At 37.9% G+C, this 24,045-nt stretch overlaps 1 protein-coding gene across 2 annotated transcripts in view; it reads left to right on the forward strand.

Annotated features, from left to right (window-relative positions):
* Window positions 1-24,045, forward strand: part of abhd2a (abhydrolase domain containing 2, acylglycerol lipase a) — a 47,492-nt gene that overhangs the window by 16,041 nt on the left and 7,406 nt on the right. For both annotated transcript variants that reach the window (XM_079810929.1, XM_079810928.1), the window contains 3 exons: window positions 19,459-19,642; window positions 21,528-21,620; window positions 21,898-21,999. In XM_079810929.1, coding sequence (XP_079667055.1) covers window positions 19,459-19,642; window positions 21,528-21,620; window positions 21,898-21,999 — 379 coding nt within the window. The remainder of the gene's footprint in view (window positions 1-19,458; window positions 19,643-21,527; window positions 21,621-21,897; window positions 22,000-24,045) is intronic.

The raw sequence follows: 24,045 nt of genomic DNA on the forward strand, positions 1-24,045 counted from the left end.
TGGACAAACGGTTCAAAAGTTATAAGCAAAAATAGCCCTTTTTTGTATCTCCGGACCAGTAGGTGGCGCTGCGCCGAAACGCTGCAAGTTGCCTCAAGTCATGCTTGTGATGACATGTACCAAGTTTGGATTGAACACGATAAAGCGTTGTGGAGATATAGCCTTATGAGTGTTTTTGCAACCGCTACGTAAAATTTGTGTGCACGTTTATCAAAAACGATTTGACGAATCAACTTGATTTGCAAGATTTTTTGTCAGCATGGTCTGAAGATGATCTGGTTCAATTTTCGTGCAAATCGGACAAACCGTCTAGGACGAGTTCGCAAAAGTAGGTTTTTTGGAAAATTAAATATGGCGGGGAAATTGTCATGACCGAAAATGACGTCATAGGGTGCAATTGAATCGGCATGAGCCAATGAATGTATTATGACCAGTTTCATTATACTAAGCTAATTAAATCAAAAGTTATTAGCATTTTTGTCAAGTTTGTTATAACTTTTGACCACAAGGTGGCACTGCCCCAAAACTTTTTGAGTACCTTCAGGGCATGGAGTGGAAGTCACATACCGAGTTTAGTAACAATACACTAATGCATTTGTAAAATATAGCATTTTAGCACATAATTCAAAATGGCCGACAGCCAAAATGGCTGATATGGTAAAATTCAATATCAGACGACTCGGCATGCCGTCCTGAATGTAACGAGACCACTTTTATGATTTTTGGACAAACGGTTCAAAAGTTATAAGCAAAAACAGCAATTTTTTGTATCTCCGGACCAGTAGGTGGCGCTGCGCCGAAACACTGCATGTTGCCTCAAGTCATGCTTTTGATGACATGTACCAAGTTTGGTTTGAATACGATAAAGCGTTGCGGAGATATTGCCTTAAGAGTGCTTTTGCAACCGCTACGTAAAATTTGTTTGCGCGTTTATCGCAAATGATTCGATGAATCAACTTGATTTGCAAGATTTTTTGTCAGCATGGTCTGAAGATGATCTGGTTCAATTTTCGTGCAAATCGGATGAACCGTCTAGGACGAGTTCGCAAAAATAGGTTTTTCGGTTAATTAAAAATGGCGGGAAAATTATTATGACGGAAAATGACGTCATAGGGTGCAATCGAATTGTCTTGAGCCAAGGAATCAGAGGAAAAAAGAATTTCGTTTCTAGCCCTTATGGTTCAAAAGTTATTAGCATAAACATGAGTCTAATTTTGGACTGATGGTGGCGCTAGAGGGATTGAGTTAGAGACTCAAAATTTGCTATGGTGACATTTCAGACTGTCCTCTATTAGTGTGCCAAATTTCACAACTTTTTACCATATGGTTCTATGGGCTGCCATAGACTTCGTGGCGGAAGAAGAAGAAGAAGAAGAAGAAGAAGAAGAAGATGAATAATAATAATAAGAACGGGAACGGTTTCAATAGGTGCCTTCGCACCTTCGGTGCTTGGCCCCTAAATATAGCTGCAAGCAGCAATACCGGGGCCAAGCGCAAAGAAGAAGACAAGACATGCCAAAATGGCTGGCAGTGTCAGATCAACTGGAGCAATGAGCAATTAATCACGTTTTAAGATGATTTTAGGCAAAAGGCTGAAAAATGCATTGTAGTCTAAGAGTGTCAGACCAACTGCAACAATTAACAATTATACAGTTTAAGAAGATTAGGCAAAATGGCTGAAATATCATATATAGAGTCACTGATAATATAAGTTAATGGTTTATCACTTTTGACCAATAGGTGGCACAGTTACGAAATTGATGTGGTGTAGTCAGAATAAGGGAACAATGACACATGCAAAGTTTGATGCCAATATGTCAAAGCATTGCAGAGATACAGCCTCAAGAGTCATTTTGGCATAATGGCTCAACTTCGTCACTGCGGTTTACAAAAACGGTTTCATCTATTGATGCAAAATTCCTAACTTTTTGTTGACATAGTCTGAAGATGATACGATTCGATTTTGGTGGAAATTGGACAAACGGTCTAGGATGAGTTTGAAAAAGTAGGTTTTGATCAAATAAGAACATTGAGGACAGGATGTTTGACCAAATATGGCAAAATTAGTATCTATGTTCTCGGCATGAGCCAATAAATGTATTATGACCAGTTTCATTAAACTAGGCTAATTTAATCAAAAGTTATTAGCATGTTTGTAAATTTTGTTATAACCTCTGACCACAAGGTGGCACTGCCCCAAAACTTTTTGAGTACCTTCAAAGCATGGTGCGGAAGACCCATACCAAGTTTCGTAACGATAGACTAATGCGTTTGTAAAATATAGTATTTTAGCACATAATTCAAAATGGCCGAGAGCCAAAATGGCCGATATGGTAAAATTGAATATCAGACAACTCTGAATACCGTCCTGAATCTAACGAGACAACTTTTATGATTTTTGGACAAACAGTTCAAAAGTTATAAGCAAAAATAGCCATTTTTTGTATCTCCGGACCAGTAGGTGGCGCTGCGCCGAAACGCTGCAAGTTGCCTCAAGTCATGCTTGTGATGACATGTACCAAGTTTGGATTGAACACGATAAAGCATTGTGGAGATATAGCCTTATGAGTGTTTTTGCAACCGCTACGTAAAATTTGTGTGCACGTTTATCAAAAACGATTTGACGAATCAACTTGATTTGCAAGATTTTTTGTCAGCATGGTCTGAAGATGATCTGGTTCAATTTTCGTGCAAATCGGACAAACCGTCTAGGACGAGTTCGCAAAAGTAGGTTTTTTGGAAAATTAAATATGGCGGGGAAATTATCATGACCGAAAATGACGTCATAGGATGCAATTGAATCGGCATGAGCCAATGAATGTATTATGACCAGTTTCATTATACCAAGCTAATTAAATCAAAAGTTATTAGCATTTTTGTCAAGTTTGTTATAACTTTTGACCACAAGGTGGCACTGCCCCAAAACTTTTTGAGTACCTTCAGGGCATGGAGTGGAAGTCACATACCGAGTTTAGTAACAATACACTAATGCATTTGTAAAATATAGCATTTTAGCACATAATTCAAAATGGCCGACAGCCAAAATGGCTGATATGGTAAAATTGAATATCAGACGACTTGGCATGCCGTCCTGAATCTAACGAGACCACTTTTATGATTTTTGGACAAACGGTTCAAAAGTTATAAGCAAAAACAGCCATTTTTTGTATCTCCGGACCAGCAGGTGGCGCTACGCCGAGACACTGCATGTTGCCTCAAGTCATGCTTGTGATGATATGTACCAAGTTTGGTTTGAATACGATAAAGCGTTGCGGAGATATTGCCTTAAGAGTGCTTTTGCAACCGCTACGTAAAATTTGTTTGCGCGTTTATCGCAAATGATTTGACGAATCAACTTGATTTGCAAGATTTTTTGTCAGCATGGTCTGAAGATGATCTGGTTCAATTTTCGTGCAAATCGGATGAACCGTCTAGGACGAGTTCGCAAAAGTAGGTTTTTCGGTTAATTAAAAATGGCGGGAAAATTATTATGACGGAAAATGACGTCATAGGGTGCAATCGAATTGTCTTGAGCCAAGGAATCAGAGGGAAAAAGAATTTCGTTTCTAGCCCTTATGGTTCAAAAGTTATTAGCATAAACATGAGTCTAATTTTGGACTGATGGTGGCGCTAGAGGGATTGAGTTAGAGACTCAAAATTTGCTATGGTGACATTTCAGACTGTCCTCTATTAGTGTGCCAAATTTCATAACTTTTTACCATACGGTTCTATGGGCTGCCATAGACTTCGTGGCGGAAGAAGAAGAAGATGAATAATAAATATAGCTGCAAGCAGCAATACCGGGGCCAAGCGCAAAGAAGAAGACAAGACATGCCAAAATGGCTGGCAGTGTCAGATCAACTGGAGCAATGAGCAATTAATCACGTTTTAAGATGATTTTAAGCAAAAGGCTGAAAATGCATTGTAGTCTGAGAGTGTCAGACCAACTGCAACAATTAACAAATATAGCTGCAAGCAGCAATACCGGGGCCAAGCGCAAAGAAGAAGACAAGACATGCCAAAATGGCTGGCAGTGTCAGATCAACTGCAGCAATGAGCAATTAATCACATTTTAATATGATTTTAGGCAAAAGGCTGAAAAATGCATTGTAGTCTGAGAGTGTCAGACCAACTGCAACAATTAACAATTATACAAAATATACATATTCAGGCAAAATGGCTGAAATATCATATATTGAGTCACTGATAATATAAGTTAATGGTTTATCACTTTTGACCAATAGGTGGCACAGATACGAAATTGATGTGGTGTGGTCAGAATAAGGGAACAATGACACATGCAAAGTTTGATGCCAATATGTCAAAGCATTGCAGAGATACAGCCTCAAGAGTCATTTTGGCATAATGGCTCAACTTCGTCGCTGCGGTTTACAAAAACGGTTTCATCTATTGATGCAAAATCCCTAACTTTTTGTTGACACAGTCTGAAGATGATACGATTCGATTTTGGTGGAAATTGGACAAACGGTCTAGGATGAGTTTGAAAAAGTAGGTTTTGATCAAATAAGAACATTGAGGACATGATGTTTGACCAAATATGGAAAAATTAGTATCTCTGTTCTCGGCATGAGCCAATGACTGTATTATGACCAGTTTCATTAAACTAGGCTAATTTAATCAAAAGTTATTAGCATGTTTGTAAATTTTGTTATAACCTCTGACCACAAGGTGGCACTGCCCCAAAACGTTTTGAGTACCTTCAAAGCATGGTGCGGAAGACATGATTTTTGGACAAACAGTTCAAAAGTTATAAGCAAAAATAGCCATTTTTTGTATCTCCGGACCAGTAGGTGGCGCTGCGCCGAAACGCTGCATGTTGCTTCAGGTCATGCTTGTGATGACATATACCAAGATTGGTTTGAATACGATAAAGCGTTGTGGAGATATAGCCTTATGAGTGTTTTTGCAACCGCTACGCAAAATTTGTGTGCGCGTTTATCGAAAACGATTTGACAAATCAACTTGATTTGCAAGATTTTTTGTCAGCATGGTCTGAAGATGATCTGGTTCAATTTTCGTGCAAATCGGACAAACCGTCTAGGACGAGTTCGCAAAAGTAGGTTTTTTGGAAAATTAAAAATGGCGGGGAAATTATCATGACCGAAAATGACATCATAGGTTGCAATTGAATCGGCATGAGCCAATGACTCTATTATGACCAGTTTCAATATACTAGGCTAATTTATTCAAAAGTTATTAGCATTTTTGTCAAGTTTGTTATATCTTTTGACCACAAGGTGGCACTGCCCTAAAACTTTTTGAGTACCTTCAGGGCATAGCATGGAAGTCACATACCGAGTTTAGTAACAATATACTAATGCATTTGTAAAATATAGCATTTTTTGACAAAATTCAAAATGGCCGACAGCCAAAATGGCCGATATGGTAAAATTGAATATCAGACGACTCGGCATGCCGTCCTGAATGTAACGAGACCACTTTTATGATTTTTGGACAAACAGTTCAGAAGTTATAAGCAAAAATAGCAATTTTTCGTATCTCCGGACCAGTAGGTGGCGCTGCGCCGAAACGCTGTATGTTGCCTCAAGTCATGCTTGTGATGACATGTACCAAGTTTGGTTTGAATACGATAAAGCGTTGCGAAGATATTGCCTTAAGAGTGTTTTTGCAACCGCTACGTAAAATTTGTTTGCGCGTTTATCGCAAATGATTTGACGAATCAACTTGATTTGCAAGATTTTTTGTCAGCATGGTCTGAAGATGATCTGGTTCAATTTTCGTGCAAATCGGATGAACCGTCTAGGACGAGTTCGTAAAAGTAGGTTTTTCGGAAAATTAAAAATGGCGGGAATTTTTATGACGGAAAATGACGTCATAGGGTGCAATCGAATCGTCTTGAGCCAAGGAATCAGAGGAAAAAAGAATTATCTTATTATTCTTTTAAGAATTAAAAGAATTACCCTTATGGTTCAAAAGTTATTAGCATAAACATGAGTCAAATTTTGGACTGATGGTGGCGCTAGAGGGATTGAGTTTGAGACTCCAAATTTGCTACGGTGACATTACAGACTGTCCTCTATTAGTGTGCCAAATTTCACAACTTTTTACCATACGGTTCTATGGGCTGCCATAGACTTCGTGGCGGAAGAAGAAGAAGAAGAAGAAGAAGGTGAATAATAATAATAAATATAGCTGCAAGCAGCAATACCGGGGCCAAGCGCAAAGAAGAAGACAAGACATGCCAAAATGGCTGGCAGTGTCAGATCAACTGGAGCAATGAGCAATTAATCACGTTTTAAGATGATTTGAAGCAAAAGGCTGAAAATGCATTGTAGTCTGAGAGTGTCAGACCAACTGCAACAATTAACAATTATACAGTTTAAGAAGATTAGGCAAAATGGCTGAAATATCATATATTGAGTCACTGATAATGTAAGTTAATGGTTTATCACTTTTGACCAATAGGTGGCACAGATACGAAATTGATGTGGTGTGGTCAGAATAAGGGAACAATGACACATGCAAAGTTTGATGCCAATATGTCAAAGCATTGCAGAGATACAGCCTCAAGAGTCATTTTGGCATAATGGCTCAACTTCGTCGTTGCGGTTTACAAAAACGGTTTCATCTATTGATGCAAAATCCCTAACTTTTTGTTGACACAGTCTGAAGATGATACGATTCGATTTTGGTGGAAATTGGACAAACGGTCTAGGATGAGTTTGAAAAAGTAGGTTTTGATCAAATAAGAACATTGAGGACAGGATGTTTGACCAAATATTGAAAAAATAGTATCTCTGTTCTCGGCATGAGCCAATGACTGTATTATGACCAGTTTCATTAAACTAGGCTAATTTAATCAAAAGTTATTAGCATGTTTGTAAATTTTGTTATAACCTCTGACCACAAGGTGGCACTGCCCCAAAACGTTTTGAGTACCTTCAAAGCATGGTGCGGAATATATGATTTTTGGACAAACAGTTCAAAAGTTATAAGCAAAAACAGCCATTTTTTGTATCTCCGGACCAGTAGGTGGCGCTGCGCCGAAACACTGCATGTTGCCTCAAGTCATGCTTGTGATGACATGTACCAAGTTTGGATTGAATACGATAAAGCATTGTAGAGATATAGCCTTATGAGTGTTTTTGCAACCGCTACGTAAAATTTGTGTGCACGTTTATCAAAAACGATTTGACGAATCAACTTGATTTGCAAGATTTTTTGTCAGCATGGTCTGAAGATGATCTGGTTCAATTTTCGTGCAAATCGGACAAACCGTCTAGGACGAGTTCGCAAAAGTAGGTTTTTTGGAAAATTAAATATGGCGGGGAAATTATCATAACCGAAAATGACGTCATAGGATGCAATTGAATCGGCATGAGCCAATGAATGTATTATGACCAGTTTCATTATACTAAGCTAATTAAATCAAAAGTTATTAGCATTTTTGTCAAGTTTGTTATAACTTTTGACCACAAGGTGGCACTGCCCCAAAACTTTTTGAGTACCTTCAGGGCATGGAGTGGAAGTCACATACCGAGTTTAGTAACAATACACTAATGCATTTGTAAAATATAGCATTTTAGCACATAATTCAAAATGGCCGACAGCCAAAATGGGCGATATGGTAAAATTGAATATCAGACGACTCGGCATGCCGTCCTGAATCTAACGAGACCACTTTTATGATTTTTGGACAAACGGTTCAAAAGTTATAAGCAAAAACAGCCATTTTTTGTATCTCCGGACCAGTAGGTGGCGCTGCGCCGAAACACTGCATGTTGCCTCAAGTCATGCTTGTGATGACATGTACCAAGTTTGGTTTGAATACGATAAAGCGTTGCGGAGATATTGCCTTAAGAGTGCTTTTGCAACCGCTACATAAAATTTGTTTGCGCGTTTATCGCAAATGATTTGACGAATCAACTTGATTTGCAAGATTTTTTGTCAGCATGGTCTGAAGATGATCTGGTTCAATTTTCGTGCAAATCGGATGAACCGTCTAGGACGAGTTCGCAAAAGTAGGTTTTTCGGTTAATTAAAAATGGCGGGAAAATTATTATGACGGAAAATGACGTCATAGGGTGCAATCGAAATGTCTTGAGCCAAGGAATCAGAGGAAAAAAGAATTTCGTTTCTAGCCCTTATGGTTCAAAAGTTATTACCATAAACATGAGTCTAATTTTGGACTGATGGTGGCGCTAGAGGGATTGAGTTAGAGACTCAAAATTTGCTATGGTGACATTTCAGACTGTCCTCTATTAGTGTGCCAAATTTCATAACTTTTTACCATACGGTTCTATGGGCTGCCATAGACTTCGTGGCGGAAGAAGAAGAAGATGAATAATAATAATAATAGGAACGGGAACGGTTTCAATAGGTGCCTTCGCACCTTCGGTGCTTGGCCCCTAAATATAGCTGCAAGCAGCAATACCGGGGCCAAGCGCAAAGAAGAAGACAAGACATGCCAAAATGGCTGGCAGTGGCAGATCAACTGCAGCAATGAGCAATTAATCACATTTTAAGATGATTTTAGACAAAAGGCTGAAAATGCATTGTAGTCTGAGAGTGTCAGACCAACTGCAACAATGAACAATTATACAGTTTAAGAAGATTAGGCAAAATGGCTGAAATATAATATATAGAGTCACTGATAATATAAGTTAATGGTTTATCACTTTTGACCAATAGGTGGCACATTTACGAAATAAATGTGGTGTGGTCAAAATAAGGGAACAATGACACAGGCAAAGTTTGATGCCAATATGTCAAAGCATTGCAGAGATAAAGCCTCAAGAGTCATTTTGGCATCATGCCTCAACTTCGTCACTGTGGTAAACTAAAACATTGTTTCATCTATTGATGCAAAATCCATAACTTTTTGTCGGCACAGTCTGAAGATGATACGATTTCATTTTGGTGGAAATCGGACAAACGGTCTAGGACGAGTTAAAAAAATACTACATTGTAGTCAATGGGAATTTCATGTTGTGTTCTATTATAGCGCCACCAAGACGCACAATCCCACCACTTTTTTTATGTGTCCTCAGAGTCCATACATATGGGTGTCGATTTTGGTAAAATTCTTGTTAGATTTTAGCTCAGCATTTTATGTAATGGATCATAAATTATTGCTGGATAAATTGAAATGTCACATATGTACTTCTTACTGTCTGCATTGGTTTAAAAGTTATCTGTTTAATATGTGACAATGTTTATGTTATTAAGGAAGTTATTCAGATTTTAAAGAGCAATGTGGTGTTCCTCAAGGAAGTTGTTTAGGACTATTATTGTCATCATTATTTTTCCAATGATCTTTCTCCTGTTTTAAAGTGTGCACGGACTGTCATGTATTTTTTTTTTTTTAAATCACTGCAGAACAATGGACTATAATATATAGAGGAATGAAAATATGGAATGATTTACTATCAGATATTACATATTTTAAGAAGTAAAATTAGTTTTAAATGGAAGGAACATTTAATGGGATTTGTATGTTTAATTTTATTGTTGTTGATTTAATTAGGGCCCGAGTACCGATGGCGGTCTACATGCCAATATTCAGTTGGTTATAGTGCCACCTGTGGGTAACTCCTCATTAAGATTGAACCAGAATCATATTTCGTCAGTCTAATCTTAAGCCTTAGTGATGTTAAATTTCAAAGATCTTGAGTTTTGTTGAACGGCGTGTCCGCGGCATCCTGACAAATTCTGATGTTTTGCCAAAATTTTAGTTAGTCATAGTGCTACCAGCTGGTAGCAGGAAGTGTGGCAAATACAAATGATTGATTTAGTCCTCCTATTTTTATATACTTAAATGCATTTTGCCCACCATGCTCTGTGTTCCTAAAGCCCACAAGGTGGTGGTGGCCAGAGTATGTGAGCGGAGTGGAGTGGGAGCGGAGCGAGGAGTCGAGCGGCGTGATTTTTTAAAAAGTCTCCACTACCGCTCCATCACAAGTGCAATTATTGTCAATGGCCCATAATAAAACTGCTTTTTTATCCACAATACACACACACGTTAAACACGTTTAACTAGCTTCAGTACTGCCGCTTCCACCACACAGATGGATCATTCAAATCAGAAAGAATGTAAAGGTTATGATGACGACGACGGACATGAGCGGGATGTTATAGTTCAAGGAATTTTTTGTACCTTCTACATACTGAATATGATCGGGTGAAAGCACATTTTAAACAGGTAGCACTTATTCACACACACAAGCATTCTCTCTAATGCATTCAAACAAATGTAGTCTTACAGTGCTCATCTGCTTATCTGGATCTTATTTTGAATGAGCAGAAATCTGTAATGTATAGTGAGCCGTAGATAAAATAACGGATGAAAACGTAGTACTATTTTCATGATTCTCAACTAAATTTGCACTGCAAAAAGCAGCAATGATATTTAACTTTTAATGCTGATAAAGCCTAATGAGCTTGGCATGTCGTTTTTTTTTTGTGCACACAATGTTCCAATAAAGCACGTTGAAACTATCGCCTATTATTATTTTTTTTTTTTCATTTAATGAATGTTATAAAGCAAATTTTTGTGACATTTCTGAGCTTACTTAAATAGACGCAAATTTCCTCGGAGCGAAGACGGAGCAGTGTTTCTGATATCAGTGAGCGAGGAGTGGAGCTGGGAGTGGGAAATGGTGAACCCGGAGTGGAGCTGGAGCGGAGTGATTATTGTACGCTTAGAGCGTGAATGGGAAATTGATGCCGCTCCACTCTGCTCACATACTCTGGTGGTGGCACAGGAGCGAGGACCCTTTCATTGCTCTTGCAGCTTTAATGTAGGTTTGTAGTTTTTACTTTTTGGGACCTCAGGAAGAGTAGTCACTGCCTAGTTGTTGGCTAATGAGGATCCAAAGAAATAAATAAACTTAGATCAAAGATGGGAAAGAGCATTCACGGCAATACAGGCAATTTAACTAATGAAAAATATGGGTTTTTTTACAGTTATAACACATCTCTGCTTTTTTTTAGGTGTCCTCAATGTGTGCCCATAAATATGTGTCAAATTTGTTGTAAATATCTCATTTTGTTTTGAAGTTATAGCCACTTATATTTATGAAAGCATGGGCTGCATTAATTGGATTTTTTTGCCACTTCCTTCCAAAATGTTGGCTTTTTGTCATTATTGTTTAGCTATTGACCTATGTTTCTGAATTTGCTGATGTGGTTTTGTTTTGATCGGACTAACTGTTTCGAAGACATTCGCAAAGGTTTTTTAGGTGCTAAAGTACACCTTTTTACAAATCGTAAGGTGAAACCTGGCATGTTTGGTATCATTGGACTCGGCAAGGATTCAGAAGTCTAAGGAGGTGAATGCTGTGAAAAACGTAGGCTTGAAATTTCTCAGGCTCCTTCAGGGCATTGTGGCAATGACATATAGAACGTTTTTTGAGATACACCAATTTCCTCATAGACTATCATGGCACCCTGGACGAAGACAATGAATGCCCATTTTCATCTGACTAATGTTTGGGTGTGTATATTGCATTTTCATGTGTTTTTCCCCTAATATAGCGCCACCAAGTGGTCAATAATTGCGATTTTTTTCATGTGATCTCAGATTGAGCTCATACATATGTGACCTGAACTTGGTGAAAATATCTCATTTTTTCCACGAGTTATAGCCATTTTAGTAAAAGAGGTCCCGGTCACATCGTACATTTTGGCTCCTCTTACCAATCATGAATCAAAATATGATATTTTTTTTATAATTATTGATAAGCACTCTCCAGAGAACATTTCTGCAGTGGTTTGGTTCTGATCAGGCAAAGAACCTGGGAGTAATTTGCAAAAGTAGGTTTTACAAAAAACCTAAAATATCTCGAAATTGGCGCCTGAAGGGCGAGCAAATCCGAGGCATGCATTTTGTCCGCCTTGAGCCAAGGATTCCAGCGATATAAGGCACTCGAGGCTACGCCTTACGGTTGAGGAGTTATGAGCCGTTTCGTACTTTTGATCGCCATTTCGTACTTTTGATCGCTGTAGCGCCCCCGTCAGGCCGATCGGGGCGGGCTTCGGTGACGTCAGTAGTCGTTGTGAGTACTACCAGCCCTGCAAGTTTCAAGTCTCTACAACTTACGGTTTGGTCTGCCCGATCAGTTTTAGCTGGAGAATGATGCATCATGGGAAAATGAACAGTTACAATAGGGTTTCAGCCTGACACCTGACTTTGATTGGATTTTACTACCCCTTACTATCAATATTTTGACATTTGGGCTCGCGATTGTGCCTAACGACCTATGTTTCCGAACTTCTGACGCTGGTTTCGTCTCGATCGGACTAGCGGTTTCGAAGATATCGGCAAAAAAGTTTTAAGCGCTAAATTACAACGGTGCACAAACCATACGGCGAAACCTGGCAAGTGTGGTATCGTTGGACTCGGCAACGATTCAGGAGTCCAATGAGATGAGTTTCGTGAAAACAAGTCAACCACACCCAAAGTTCTGAGCATTTTTAAAAAAAAATCTCCACTAGGTGGCGCTGTTTAGAAACTTGTCAGGCTACTTTGGGGTATCGTGGTGATGACCCATACCGAGTTTTGTAACAAACCGTTCATGCGTTGACAAAATACAGCATTTTAGCACATAATTCAAGATGGCCGACAGCCAAAATGGCCGATATGGTAAAATTGGATATCCGTCGACTCGGCATAACGTCCCGAATCTAACGAGGCCCCTTTTATGATATTTGGACAAACGGTTCAGCAAAGAAAAGCTAAAATAGCCATTTTTCGTATCTCCAGACCAGTAGGTGGCACAGCGCCGAAACGCTGCATGTAGCCTCGAGTCATGCTTATGATGACATGTACCAAGTTTGGTTTGAACACGATAAAGCGTTGCGGAGATATTGCCTTAAGTGTGTTTTTGCAAACGTTATGTAAAATTTGTTCGCGCGTTTATCAAAAACGATTAGACGAATCAACTTGATTTGCAAGATTTTTTGTCAATATTGTCTGAAGATGATCTGGTTCAATTCTCGTGCAAATCGGATGAACCGTCTAGGACGAGTTCGCAAAAGTAGGTTTTCCGGTTAATTGAAAATGGCGGGGAAATATCCAAGATGGAAAATGACGTCATAGGGTGCAATCGAATTGGCACAAGCTCAGAAATTAGAGGAAAAAAGAATTTCGTTTCTAGCCCTTACGGTTCAAAAGTTATTAGCATAAACATGAGTACACATTTGGACAGGTGGTGGCGCTAGAGGGATTGAGATAGAGACACCAAAATTTCCATGGTGACATACCAGACCATCCTCTATTAGTGTGCCAAATTTCACAACTTTTTACCATACGGTTCTATGGGCTGCCATAGACTCCCATGGCGGAAGAAAAAAAGACGGGAACGGTTTCAATAGGTGCCTTCGCACCTTTGGTGCTTGGCCCCTAAATATAGCTGCAAGCAGCAATACCGGGGCCAAGCGCAAAGAAGAAGACAAGACATGCCAAAATGGCTGGCAGTGTCAGATCAACTGGAGCAATGAGCAATTAATCACGTTTTAAGATGATTTTAAGCAAAAGGCTGAAAATGCATTGTAGTCTGAGAGTGTCAGACCAACTGCAACAATTAACAATTATACAGTTTAAGAAGATTAGGCAAAATGGCTGAAATATCATATATTGAGTCACTGATAATGTAAGTTAATGGTTTATCACTTTTGACCAATAGGTGGCACAGATACGAAATTGATGTGGTGTGGTCAGAATAAGGGAACAATGACACATGCAAAGTTTGATGCCAATATGTCAAAGCATTGCAGAGATACAGCCTCAAGAGTAATTTTGGCATAATGGCTCAACTTCGTCGCTGCGGTTTACAAAAACGGCTTCATCTATTGATGCAAAATCCCTAACTTTTTGTTGACACAGTCTGAAGATGATACGATTCGATTTTGGTGGAAATTGGACAAACGGTCTAGGATGAGTTTGAAAAGGTAGGTTTTGATCAAATAAGAACATTGAGGACAGGATGTTTGACCAAATATGGAAAAATTAGTATCTCTGTTCTCGGCATGAGCCAATGACTGTATTATGACCAGTTTCATTAAACTAGGCTAATTTAATCAAAAGTTATTAGCATGTTTGTAAATTTTGTTATAACCTCTGACCACAAGGTGGCACTGCCCCAAAACGTTTTGAGTACCTTCAAAGCATGGTGCGGAAGACATGATTTTTGGACAAACAGTTCAAAAGTTATAAGCAAAAATAGCCATTTTTTGTATCTCCGGACCAGTAGGTGGCGCTGCGCAGAAACGCTGCATGTTGCTTCAGGTCATGCTTGTGATGACATATACCAAGATTGGTTTGAATACGATAACGCGTTGTGGAGATATAGGCTTATGAGTGTTTTTGCAACCGCTACGCAAAATTTGTGCGCGCGTTTATCAAAAACGATTTGACAAATCAACTTGATTTGCAAGATTTTTTGTCAGCATGGTCTGAAGATGATATGGTTCAATTTCTGTGCAAATCGGACAAACCGTCTAGGACGAGTTCGCAAAAGTAGGTTTTTTGGAAAATTAAAAATGGCGGGGAAATTATCATGACCAAAAAATGACATCATAGGTTGCAATTGAATCGGCATGAGCCAATGACTCTATTATGACCAATTTCAATATACTAGGCTAATTTAATCAAAAGTTATTAGCATTTTTGTCAAGTTTGTTATTTCTTTTGACCACAAGGTGGCACTGCCCTAAAACTTTTTGAGTACCTTCAGGGCATAGCATGGAAGTCACATACCGAGTTTAGTAACAATATACTAATGCATTTGTAAAATATAGCATTTTTTGACAAAATTCAAAATGGCCGACAGCCAAAATGGCCGATATGGTAAAATTGAATATCAGACGACTCGGCATGCCGTCCTGAATGTAACGAGACCACTTTTATGATTTTTGGACAAACAGTTCAGAAGTTATAAGCAAAAATAGCAATTTTTCGTATCTCCGGACCAGTAGGTGGCGCTGCGCCGAAACGCTGTATTTTGCCTCAAGTCATGCTTGTGATGACATGTACCAAGTTTGGTTTGAATACGATAAAGCGTTGCGGAGATATTGCCTTAAGAGTGTTTTTGCAACCGCTACGTAAAATTTGTTTGCGCGTTTATCGCAAATGATTTGACGAATCAACTTGATTTGCAAGATTTTTTGTCAGCATGGTCTGAAGATGATCTGGTTCAATTTTCGTGCAAATCGGATGAACCGTCTAGGACGAGTTTGTAAAAGTAGGTTTTTCGGAAAATTAAAAATGGCGGGAAAATTTTTATGACGGAAAATGACGTCATAGGGTGCAATCGAATCGTCTTGAGCCAAGGAATCAGAGGAAAAAAGAATTTTGTTTCTAGCCCTTATGGTTCAAAAGTTATTAGCATAAACATGAGTCAAATTTTGGACTGATGGTGGCGCTAGAGGGATTGAGTTTGAGACTCCAAATTTGCTACGGTGACATTTCAGACTGTCCTCTATTAGTGTGCCAAATTTCACAACTTTTTACCATACGGTTCTATGGGCTGCCATAGACTTCGTGGCGGAAGAAGAAGAAGAAGAAGAAGAAGAAGAAGAAGATGAATAATAATAATAAGAACGGGAACGGTTTCAATAGGTGCCTTCGCACCTTCGGTGCTTGGCCCCTAATTATACAGTTTAAGAAGATTAGGCAAAATGGCTGAAATATCATATATTGAGTCACTGATAATGTAAGTTAATGGTTTATCACTTTTGACCAATAGGTGGCACAGATACGAAATTGATGTGGTGTGGTCAGAATAACGGAACAATGACACATGCAAAGTTTGATGCCAATATGTCAAAGCATTGCAGAGATACAGCCTCAAGAGTCATTTTGGCATAATGGCTCAACTTCGTCGCTGCGGTTTACAAAAACGTTTTCATCTATTGATGCAAAATCCCTAACTTTTTGTTGACACAGTCTGAAGATGATACGATTCGATTTTGGTGGAAATTGGACAAACGGTCTAGGATGAGTTTGAAAAAGTAGGTTTTGATCAAATAAGAACATTGAGGACAGGATGTTTGACCAAATATGGAAAAATTAGTATCTCTGTTCTCGGCATGAGCCAATGACTGTATTATGACCAGTTTCATTAAACTAGGCTAATTTAATCAAAAGTTATTAGCATGTTTGTAAATTTTGTTATAACCTCTGACCACAAGGTGGCACTGCCCCAAAACGTTTTGAGTACCTTCAAAGCATGGTGCGGAAGACATGATTTTTGGACAAACAGTTCAAAAGTTATAAGCAAAAATAGCCATTTTTTGTATCTCCGGACCAGTAGGTGGCGCTGCGCCGAAACGCTGCATGTTGCTTCAGGTCATGCTTGTGATGACATATACCAAGATTGGTTTGAATACGATAAAGCGTTGTGGAGATATAGGCTTATGAGTGTTTTTGCAACCGCTACGCAAAATTTGTGCGCGTGTTTATCGAAAACGATTTGACAAATCAACTTGATTTGCAAGATTTTTTGTCAGCATGGTCTGAAGATGATCTGGTTCAATTTTCGTGCAAATCGGACAAACCGTCTAGGACGAGTTCGTAAAAGTAGGTTTTTTGGAAAATTAAAAATGGCGGGGAAATTATCATGACCGAAAATGACATCATAGGTTGCAATTGAATCGGCATGAGCCAATGACTCTATTATGACCAGTTTCAATATACTAGGCTAATTTAATCAAAAGTTATTAGCATTTTTGTCAAGTTTGTTATATCTTTTGACCACAAGGTGGCACTGCCCTAAAACTTTTTGAGTACCTTCAGGGCATAGCAAGGAAGTCACATACCGAGTTTAGTAACAATATACTAATGCATTTGTAAAATATAGCATTTTTTGACAAAATTCAAAATGGCCGACAGCCAAAATGGCCGATATGGTAAAATTGAATATCAGACGACTCGGCATGCCGTCCTGAATGTAACGAGACCACTTTTATGATTTTTGGACAAACAGTTCAGAAGTTATAAGCAAAAATAGCAATTTTTCGTATCTCCGGACCAGTAGGTGGCGCTGCGCCGAAACGCTGTATGTTGCCTCAAGTCATGCTTGTAATGACATGTACCAAGTTTGGTTTGAATACGATAAAGCGTTGCGGAGATATTGCCTTAAGAGTGTTTTTGCAACCGCTACGTAAAATTTGTTTGCGCGTTTATCGCAAATGATTTGACGAATCAACTTGATTTGCAAGATTTTTTGTCAGCATGGTCTGAAGATGATCTGGTTCAATTTTCGTGCAAATCGGATGAACCGTCTAGGACGAGTTCGTAAAAGTAGGTTTTTCGGAAAATTCAAAATGGCGGGAAAATTTTTATGACGGAAAATGACGACATAGGGTGCAATGGAATCGTCTTGAGCCAAGGAATCAGAGGAAAAAAGAATTTTGTTTCTAGCCCTTATGGTTCAAAAGTTATTAGCATAAACATGAGTCAAATTTTGGACTGATGGTGGCGCTAGAGGGATTGAGTTTGAGACTCCAAATTTGCTACGGTGACATTTCAGACTGTCCTCTATTAGTGTGCCAAATTTCACAACTTTTTACCATACGGTTCTATGGGCTGCCATAGACTTCGTGGCGGAAGAAGAAGAAGAAGAAGAAGAAGAAGAAGAAGATGAATAATAATAATAAGAACGGGAACGGTTTCAATAGGTGCCTTCGCACCTTCGGTGCTTGGCCCCTAATTACTGTCCAAATAGGGCATGATGAACAAATTTGTTTATCCAGGAAACGTCATATTTCTAGAGTGATACTTCAGCTCTATTCGGACGGGTTTTTCCAGGGGGGTGTTTGAGAAATTTATGTTTCACAGACGTACTTTGCGATTTTAATCTTGTCCAAATCTGCCATGTCTGTGTTTTTCTTACACAACCTCATTAAAAATTCCAGGGCAAATTACCTACTCTTTTTCAAACTCAATGGTCCTCTGAGATATCCTCTGAGATATCGAATCCCATCCGAATACGAGTGTCTATATATATATATATATATATATATATATATATATATATTAAAAAAGGGTTTGTTTTCAATCAAATAATCTAGTGGTTAATCTATCGATTATTTTCAGAATAAATGAATCCTTTGTATAATTTACCATTAAATAATAACTATTGTATGAACTAAAAGTACTAACTAAAAGTATGAACTTTTAATTTTACTTTATAGATTAAAGTAGCTGCTTGAATATGTTTATTCAGCTGTATGATCAAACAGTTGAAGTCACAACCTACTGAACTAACCAATCATAGCCATAAACATAGCGACAGTATCAAACATAGCAGTATCCATAAAACCGTGAAGTTTGACCACAATTGACAGTAAATGAGGGTAATTAAATAAATGAGTTCAATCAAGGCGTGAGTTCATCCATTTGGATATCTTAAATAACCAACAACAGCGTTAAATGCTTTGTAGCCGGTTGCCGAGGGTATGTTTGAGCTGCACGTAAAAAACAGAATGCTGTATGAACGCAGCAAAATATGAGACTGATAACCGTATTCTAGTGCTGTGTAAAAGTGCACTGTAATAGCCCAAGCACTTGCGTTGCTGTCTCGCCTTTTTAAAGTAAGAGAGCCCTGGGAAGTGCATAGAAGTTGTGCTGTTAATTTGCATAATCGATGAAATTGATTACATCAGCCCTAATATATATCGTCGCTGCCCGATGAAACTCACGTATGTCCAAAACGGTTACTTTTCAGGAAGTGAAAAAAACACCGTATTTCAAAAGCAGTTGAATGTAGCGTTGTCATACTTGGTACGGCATCTTTACATGTAACCATATTCTTGCCAGTGTAATGATATAATCCACATTTGACCAAAATTGAGTTTAAATGGACATACGTGCATATTTTACAGTAACGGTGATCGATACGCGTTCTTCCGATCTTTAATTAAAATGGCGTTTCATATTGACAGAGGAATATGCTCAGTTTATTAAATAGCCTACGTCTTAGTTTATTAAATACGCTTAGTTTATTTAATATTAATTATACATTTATTAAATGTCTCTTGCAAACTATGAAGGGACAATGAATCAATACACTGACATGGTAATGCTAGACAGATACTTTGTTTGTACAGTCCTACCGTAATTTTGTCACTCCTAGACGTACGTCTGGCGTCAGGGGGGAAACGTTTACCTCGATGAAGGGAAGTCATTGTCTCACCAGGCTATGTTTCACGAGACCGGCGAGATGCTTCCACAGGGCGGGAGATACGCGGCGTGATTGACAGCTTTGACACCAAATGGATATACGTGAAAATCAGATGACATGATTTCACAACTTTTCATTGGCCATTTAGATATGTGAAGCATACTGTATACGGAAATGAACCTGGACATTCAATCCGTCGAAAAATCTCAAAATCGGCAAAATGGACATACGTGGTTTTCATCGGACAGCGACGATATATATATAGTGACTAAATATTTGTTTCTTTCCGCAGGTTGTACATGGGAGTTTGCAGCAATGGTGGGCTTCATCAAAAAAACATATCCCCAAACCAAACTTATTGTTGTGGGCTTCAGTCTGGGGGGAAATATCGTCTGCAAGTTCCTGGGAGAGAACCGTACCAACCAGGAGCGGGTTTTGTGTGCTGTTAGCGTGTGCCAGGGCTACAGTGCACTAAGGTGAGCCGCTCTGTTCTCTGACGGAAGCAAAATAATACCTGATGTCGCTCAAGAGGGGTGTGGAACAGGGGTCCATGAAGCCAGGGTTGGGCGAAATGCCCAGATGAAAATGCTGCCAGATTGCTTTGGGCACGAGTTGGACTATTTTACTACCGCTGTCAGTGGACTCTGACTGAACTCTCGATAAGAACTAACAGTGTATACATTGTACTTAGTTATTTAAAAGAGGCACAGATGGTCTAAGTATTGTGTCCACCTGTTTCCTCCGCTTGACATTTGCATATTGCATGAAACTCGAGCAAAGTCAACACACACTGTTTGTACATTTGTGTCAGCATATCTCCGTTAGCCTAAATTGTGCCTCCCTAATGGCACTCTTAAAAAATTGAAGTGGTATAAACCGTGTTTTTCTAGGGCACGTTTGGAACTTCCAAAAGGAAGTCAAATGTACGAAGCACCTTTATTTCAACATTAAATGAGGAACTTTTCGACAAGCATCATCTGACCATAAAAGCTACATGTAATTCAAATGTTTGGAGTCATTTGGAGACATTAATACTTTTATACACCAATGATACATTCAATTAATCGAAAGTTTCATTTATAATTTTGAAAAGATTTCTATTTCAAATAAATGCAGTTCTTTTGAACTTTTAAACAGCAGCAACTGTTTTTAACAGTTTAATTCAGAATATTAGAAAGATTTTTGAAGGATCATGTGACTCTGAAGACTGTAGTAATGATACAGTATTAGTTACAGACTTAAAGTTTGCATGATATGTAAATCTAATTTGATAACTATTTAGACCCACAAAAAAGTAATTGTATACTTTGCCAACTGGCTATAAAGATGTCAATGTTGACATGTCAACACTAAAGAGCACCATAGCAACTGGACTAACAATTACACGCGGAACATCACTGTCAGAGAATAAGCTTGCGATGTCCGTTCCGCTGAGCAGAAGCAGCTCTGGAATGCGCTTCAATAAATCTGAAGCCACACCTTTGCTGATGTTCTGTTTGCCAGCAGCTAAGCTGGGTTTTTCTACAGTGTGTCAGCACACTTGGCTCTGCCAAACAGTCTAGCTCTGCCTTCAGACAGGATTACTGAGTCTATAAAGCCCCTGCTAATCTGCTCTCCCCGATTATCTGCCAGATTATTAGATTCAAGATCCCTTTTAATGCACTTAATGAATTTAGCTGGAATTGATATGGAAGGGATATGCATATCACAATTGTTGATATTTTATATATTGTTTATATTTATATTACTTGTTTATATTTTTTAACATATTATTTTTTATTCTCAAGGTCCACTTAAAATGTAATTTTTCTTTTTAAATGATAAATTTAGTTTTTCATGAAGCTAACCCACAGAATAAAAAATAAAAAAGGTTATTGCTGCATATATATATATATATATATATATATATATATATATATATATATATATATATATATATATATATATATATATATATATATATATATATATATATATATATATATATATATATATATATATATATATACTCAATCGCAAGTCATAAAGTCAGATTTATGAGATATAAACATGCAATTCTTAAATAAAAGTCTAAATTGTGAAATAAAAAGTCGCAGTTAACTTCTTTTTATTTTTTATTCCGTGGGGGAAACAAGCATCCATTTTTTTCAGTCGCTTTTACCTAAATCACTAAATAATAATCAAATAAAAAAGTTTAAAAAAAATTATTAAATAAATAAAAATGGATGAATAAATAAATAAAAATAAATAATTATTATTTATTTATTTATTTATTTATTTATTTATTTATTTATTTTTATTTATCCATTTAATGAAATTCAAATGTGAAAGAAATACTTGTGTGTGTGTGTTTTATTATAGGGCTCAGGAGACGTTTCTGCAGTGGGATCAGTGCCGTCGTTTCTATAACTTCCTGATGGCTGACAACATGAAGAAGATAATTTTATCCCACAGGTACTGTTCGTCCTGTCCTCGGCAATGAATCTTGCCAGACGTCACTGAGAGCAGTGTTGAGTGGCCGGCTGTGATATTCACTCTTCCCCTGAAACTGTTATGAGCTCACATGTTCTTTTGCAATTAAGTCATTAGGAAACCTCAGAATAACTTACAGTTTGATGACACAAACACAAGATAAATTTACTGCCTTCTGAGTGGTAAGAGTATACAAATCTAACCACTGAATTGTCATTTGATCAGAGTCAGCAAAGCGTTTCTTTTTTTGGTTCAACAGGAGCGTCTTATTCGGTGTGGGATCCACTAAAATGGTGGATGCAGACCTGAGTCGGCTCTATACTGCCACATCCCTCATGCAGATCGATGACAACATCATGAGGTGAGTGCAGGGAAATTGCAGGGAAGTGAGTTGTGTCATTTTTTTTGACGGTCTTGTGAAACCGAGACTAGACGTAGTTGGGACTCGAGAACACTGACAAATAGTATGTACTATTTTTACGGGTTATTTTAAGTCACATTCTCTGAAAATGAATAGTTAATCAGCATTGTCAGAATGTTTTGTGCTGTTATTTATAGAATACCATATTTACTTTAGCTATTGTTAACACAATAAAATTGTGCTATTAATATGCTGTGCCATCACTGAGATTTAATAAGAAAATGTTAACAATTTACAACAAAGTTAAATGCACTAACAATGGATCTAGTTTAACTCTTTCCCCGCCAGCGTTTTTGAGTTGCCAACTACCACTAGCATTTTTGATCATTTTAACAAAAAATTTCTTGGCCCCCAGAATATTTTGTTGCATAAATATCTGAACATGCAATATATCAAAAGAAAGAACAAAAATGTTTTATTCTAGCTTCATGCATTCTTTTTTTCTATCAACACTTGAATGTGTGGAAGTTCCATAACAAAAGCAACATTTTAACAACAAAAAGCTGAGATAATTAAGTTTTTTCGTACATAAACAATGATTTTATCACTTGTTTCTGCTGCTTTTTCATCTGTGTTTTGATCAGTATTCTTTCAGAAGATGTGTAATAGCGCCCACTACCGTATAACAGTGAAAACACAGAAAGCAGGAATATTCCGCCAATAGCCTATGAACTCTTTCCACGTCATTGACAAAATGTTCCATCATTTGTGAGACAACAGCTGCTTCTCATTTGCATTTGAAAGGCTGCATACGTCATTGAGGCGGTCTCATTTAAGAAAAGTAACTGTAATAAAATGTACTGTTATTCCTTGTGAGGTGTAAAATACTGTCATTTAATTTCATACTGTACATTATCACCTTTTGCCCAATAGACCGTCATGAGTGGACACGGAAATAAATGCTTATAAGCAAATTTCCCTTCCAGCACTCCTTGCAGCTAAATTACAGTTAATTTCTTTTACTTCGGTTGATTGCCCAGTGGTGAAACACTCGTTGAGGATTATGGCCCAATTCAGGAAATCATTTGGTTTTCAGGATCCTTCTCTTCTCAGCCCTGTTGTCCGTAATCATGTTTTCTCGCCTTCAATGCAAGATGGAAGGGGATAAAATGTTTTTTAAATACTGTAATTTCTTTCTTACTTTGTAATCTAAGCCTTCAAATGCGACCTCCGGAGGATGCAGCCTTCAAAAACGAGACACAGCTGTTGTCTCATAAATAATGGAGCATTTCGTCAATGACATGGAAAGCGTTTAAAAAAAAAAAAAAAAGTTTTATCCAAAGCGACTTACATTGCATTCGAGGTACACATTTTACATTTTGTCAGTTCTTGCTTTCCCTGGGAATCAAACCCATGACCTTGGCGTTGCTAGCGCCACACTGTACTGTTTGAGCTATAGGAAAGGAAAGTTGATATAAAATTTTACATATATACAAATATGTTTTTAACATTCGAAAACATTAAAGTCCCTGTTAACTGGAAGTTGCAACTGACTTTAGTGTTGTGGCGTATTTCCAAGTGAAACGGAATATTGAATAGAGGGATTTTTTTTCTGGGTATTTCCAGCATTTCTGGGTACTAGTAATGTGTGCTAACAAAGTAAATAGGGTCAGTTTTGATTTTATGATGACTTTAAAGGGTTAGTTCACCCAAAAATGAAAATTCTGTCAGTAATTACTCACCCTCATGTTGTTCCAACCATGTAAGACCTTCGTTCATCTTCGGAACATAATTTAGTATATTTTTGATGAAATCTGAGAGCTGTCTATCTCCTCCATAGGCTTTCAGAGGGAATGAAACTTGATGGCCCAGAATAGTAAGTAAAACGTCATTTAAGGAGTCCAAATAACTACAGTGGCTCTGTATTAAGTCTATCATGCGACGAAAATACTTTTTGAGCGGAAAAACAACAAAAATAACGACTTTATTCCAATATTATTGTTGTTCAATTTGAGCCTCTGACGAGAGTTTGCGGGAGTGCCACGA

Source organism: Gobio gobio (genome assembly GCF_949357685.1).
Source record: "Gobio gobio genome assembly, chromosome: 2".
Lineage (NCBI taxonomy): Eukaryota > Metazoa > Chordata > Actinopteri > Cypriniformes > Gobionidae > Gobio > Gobio gobio.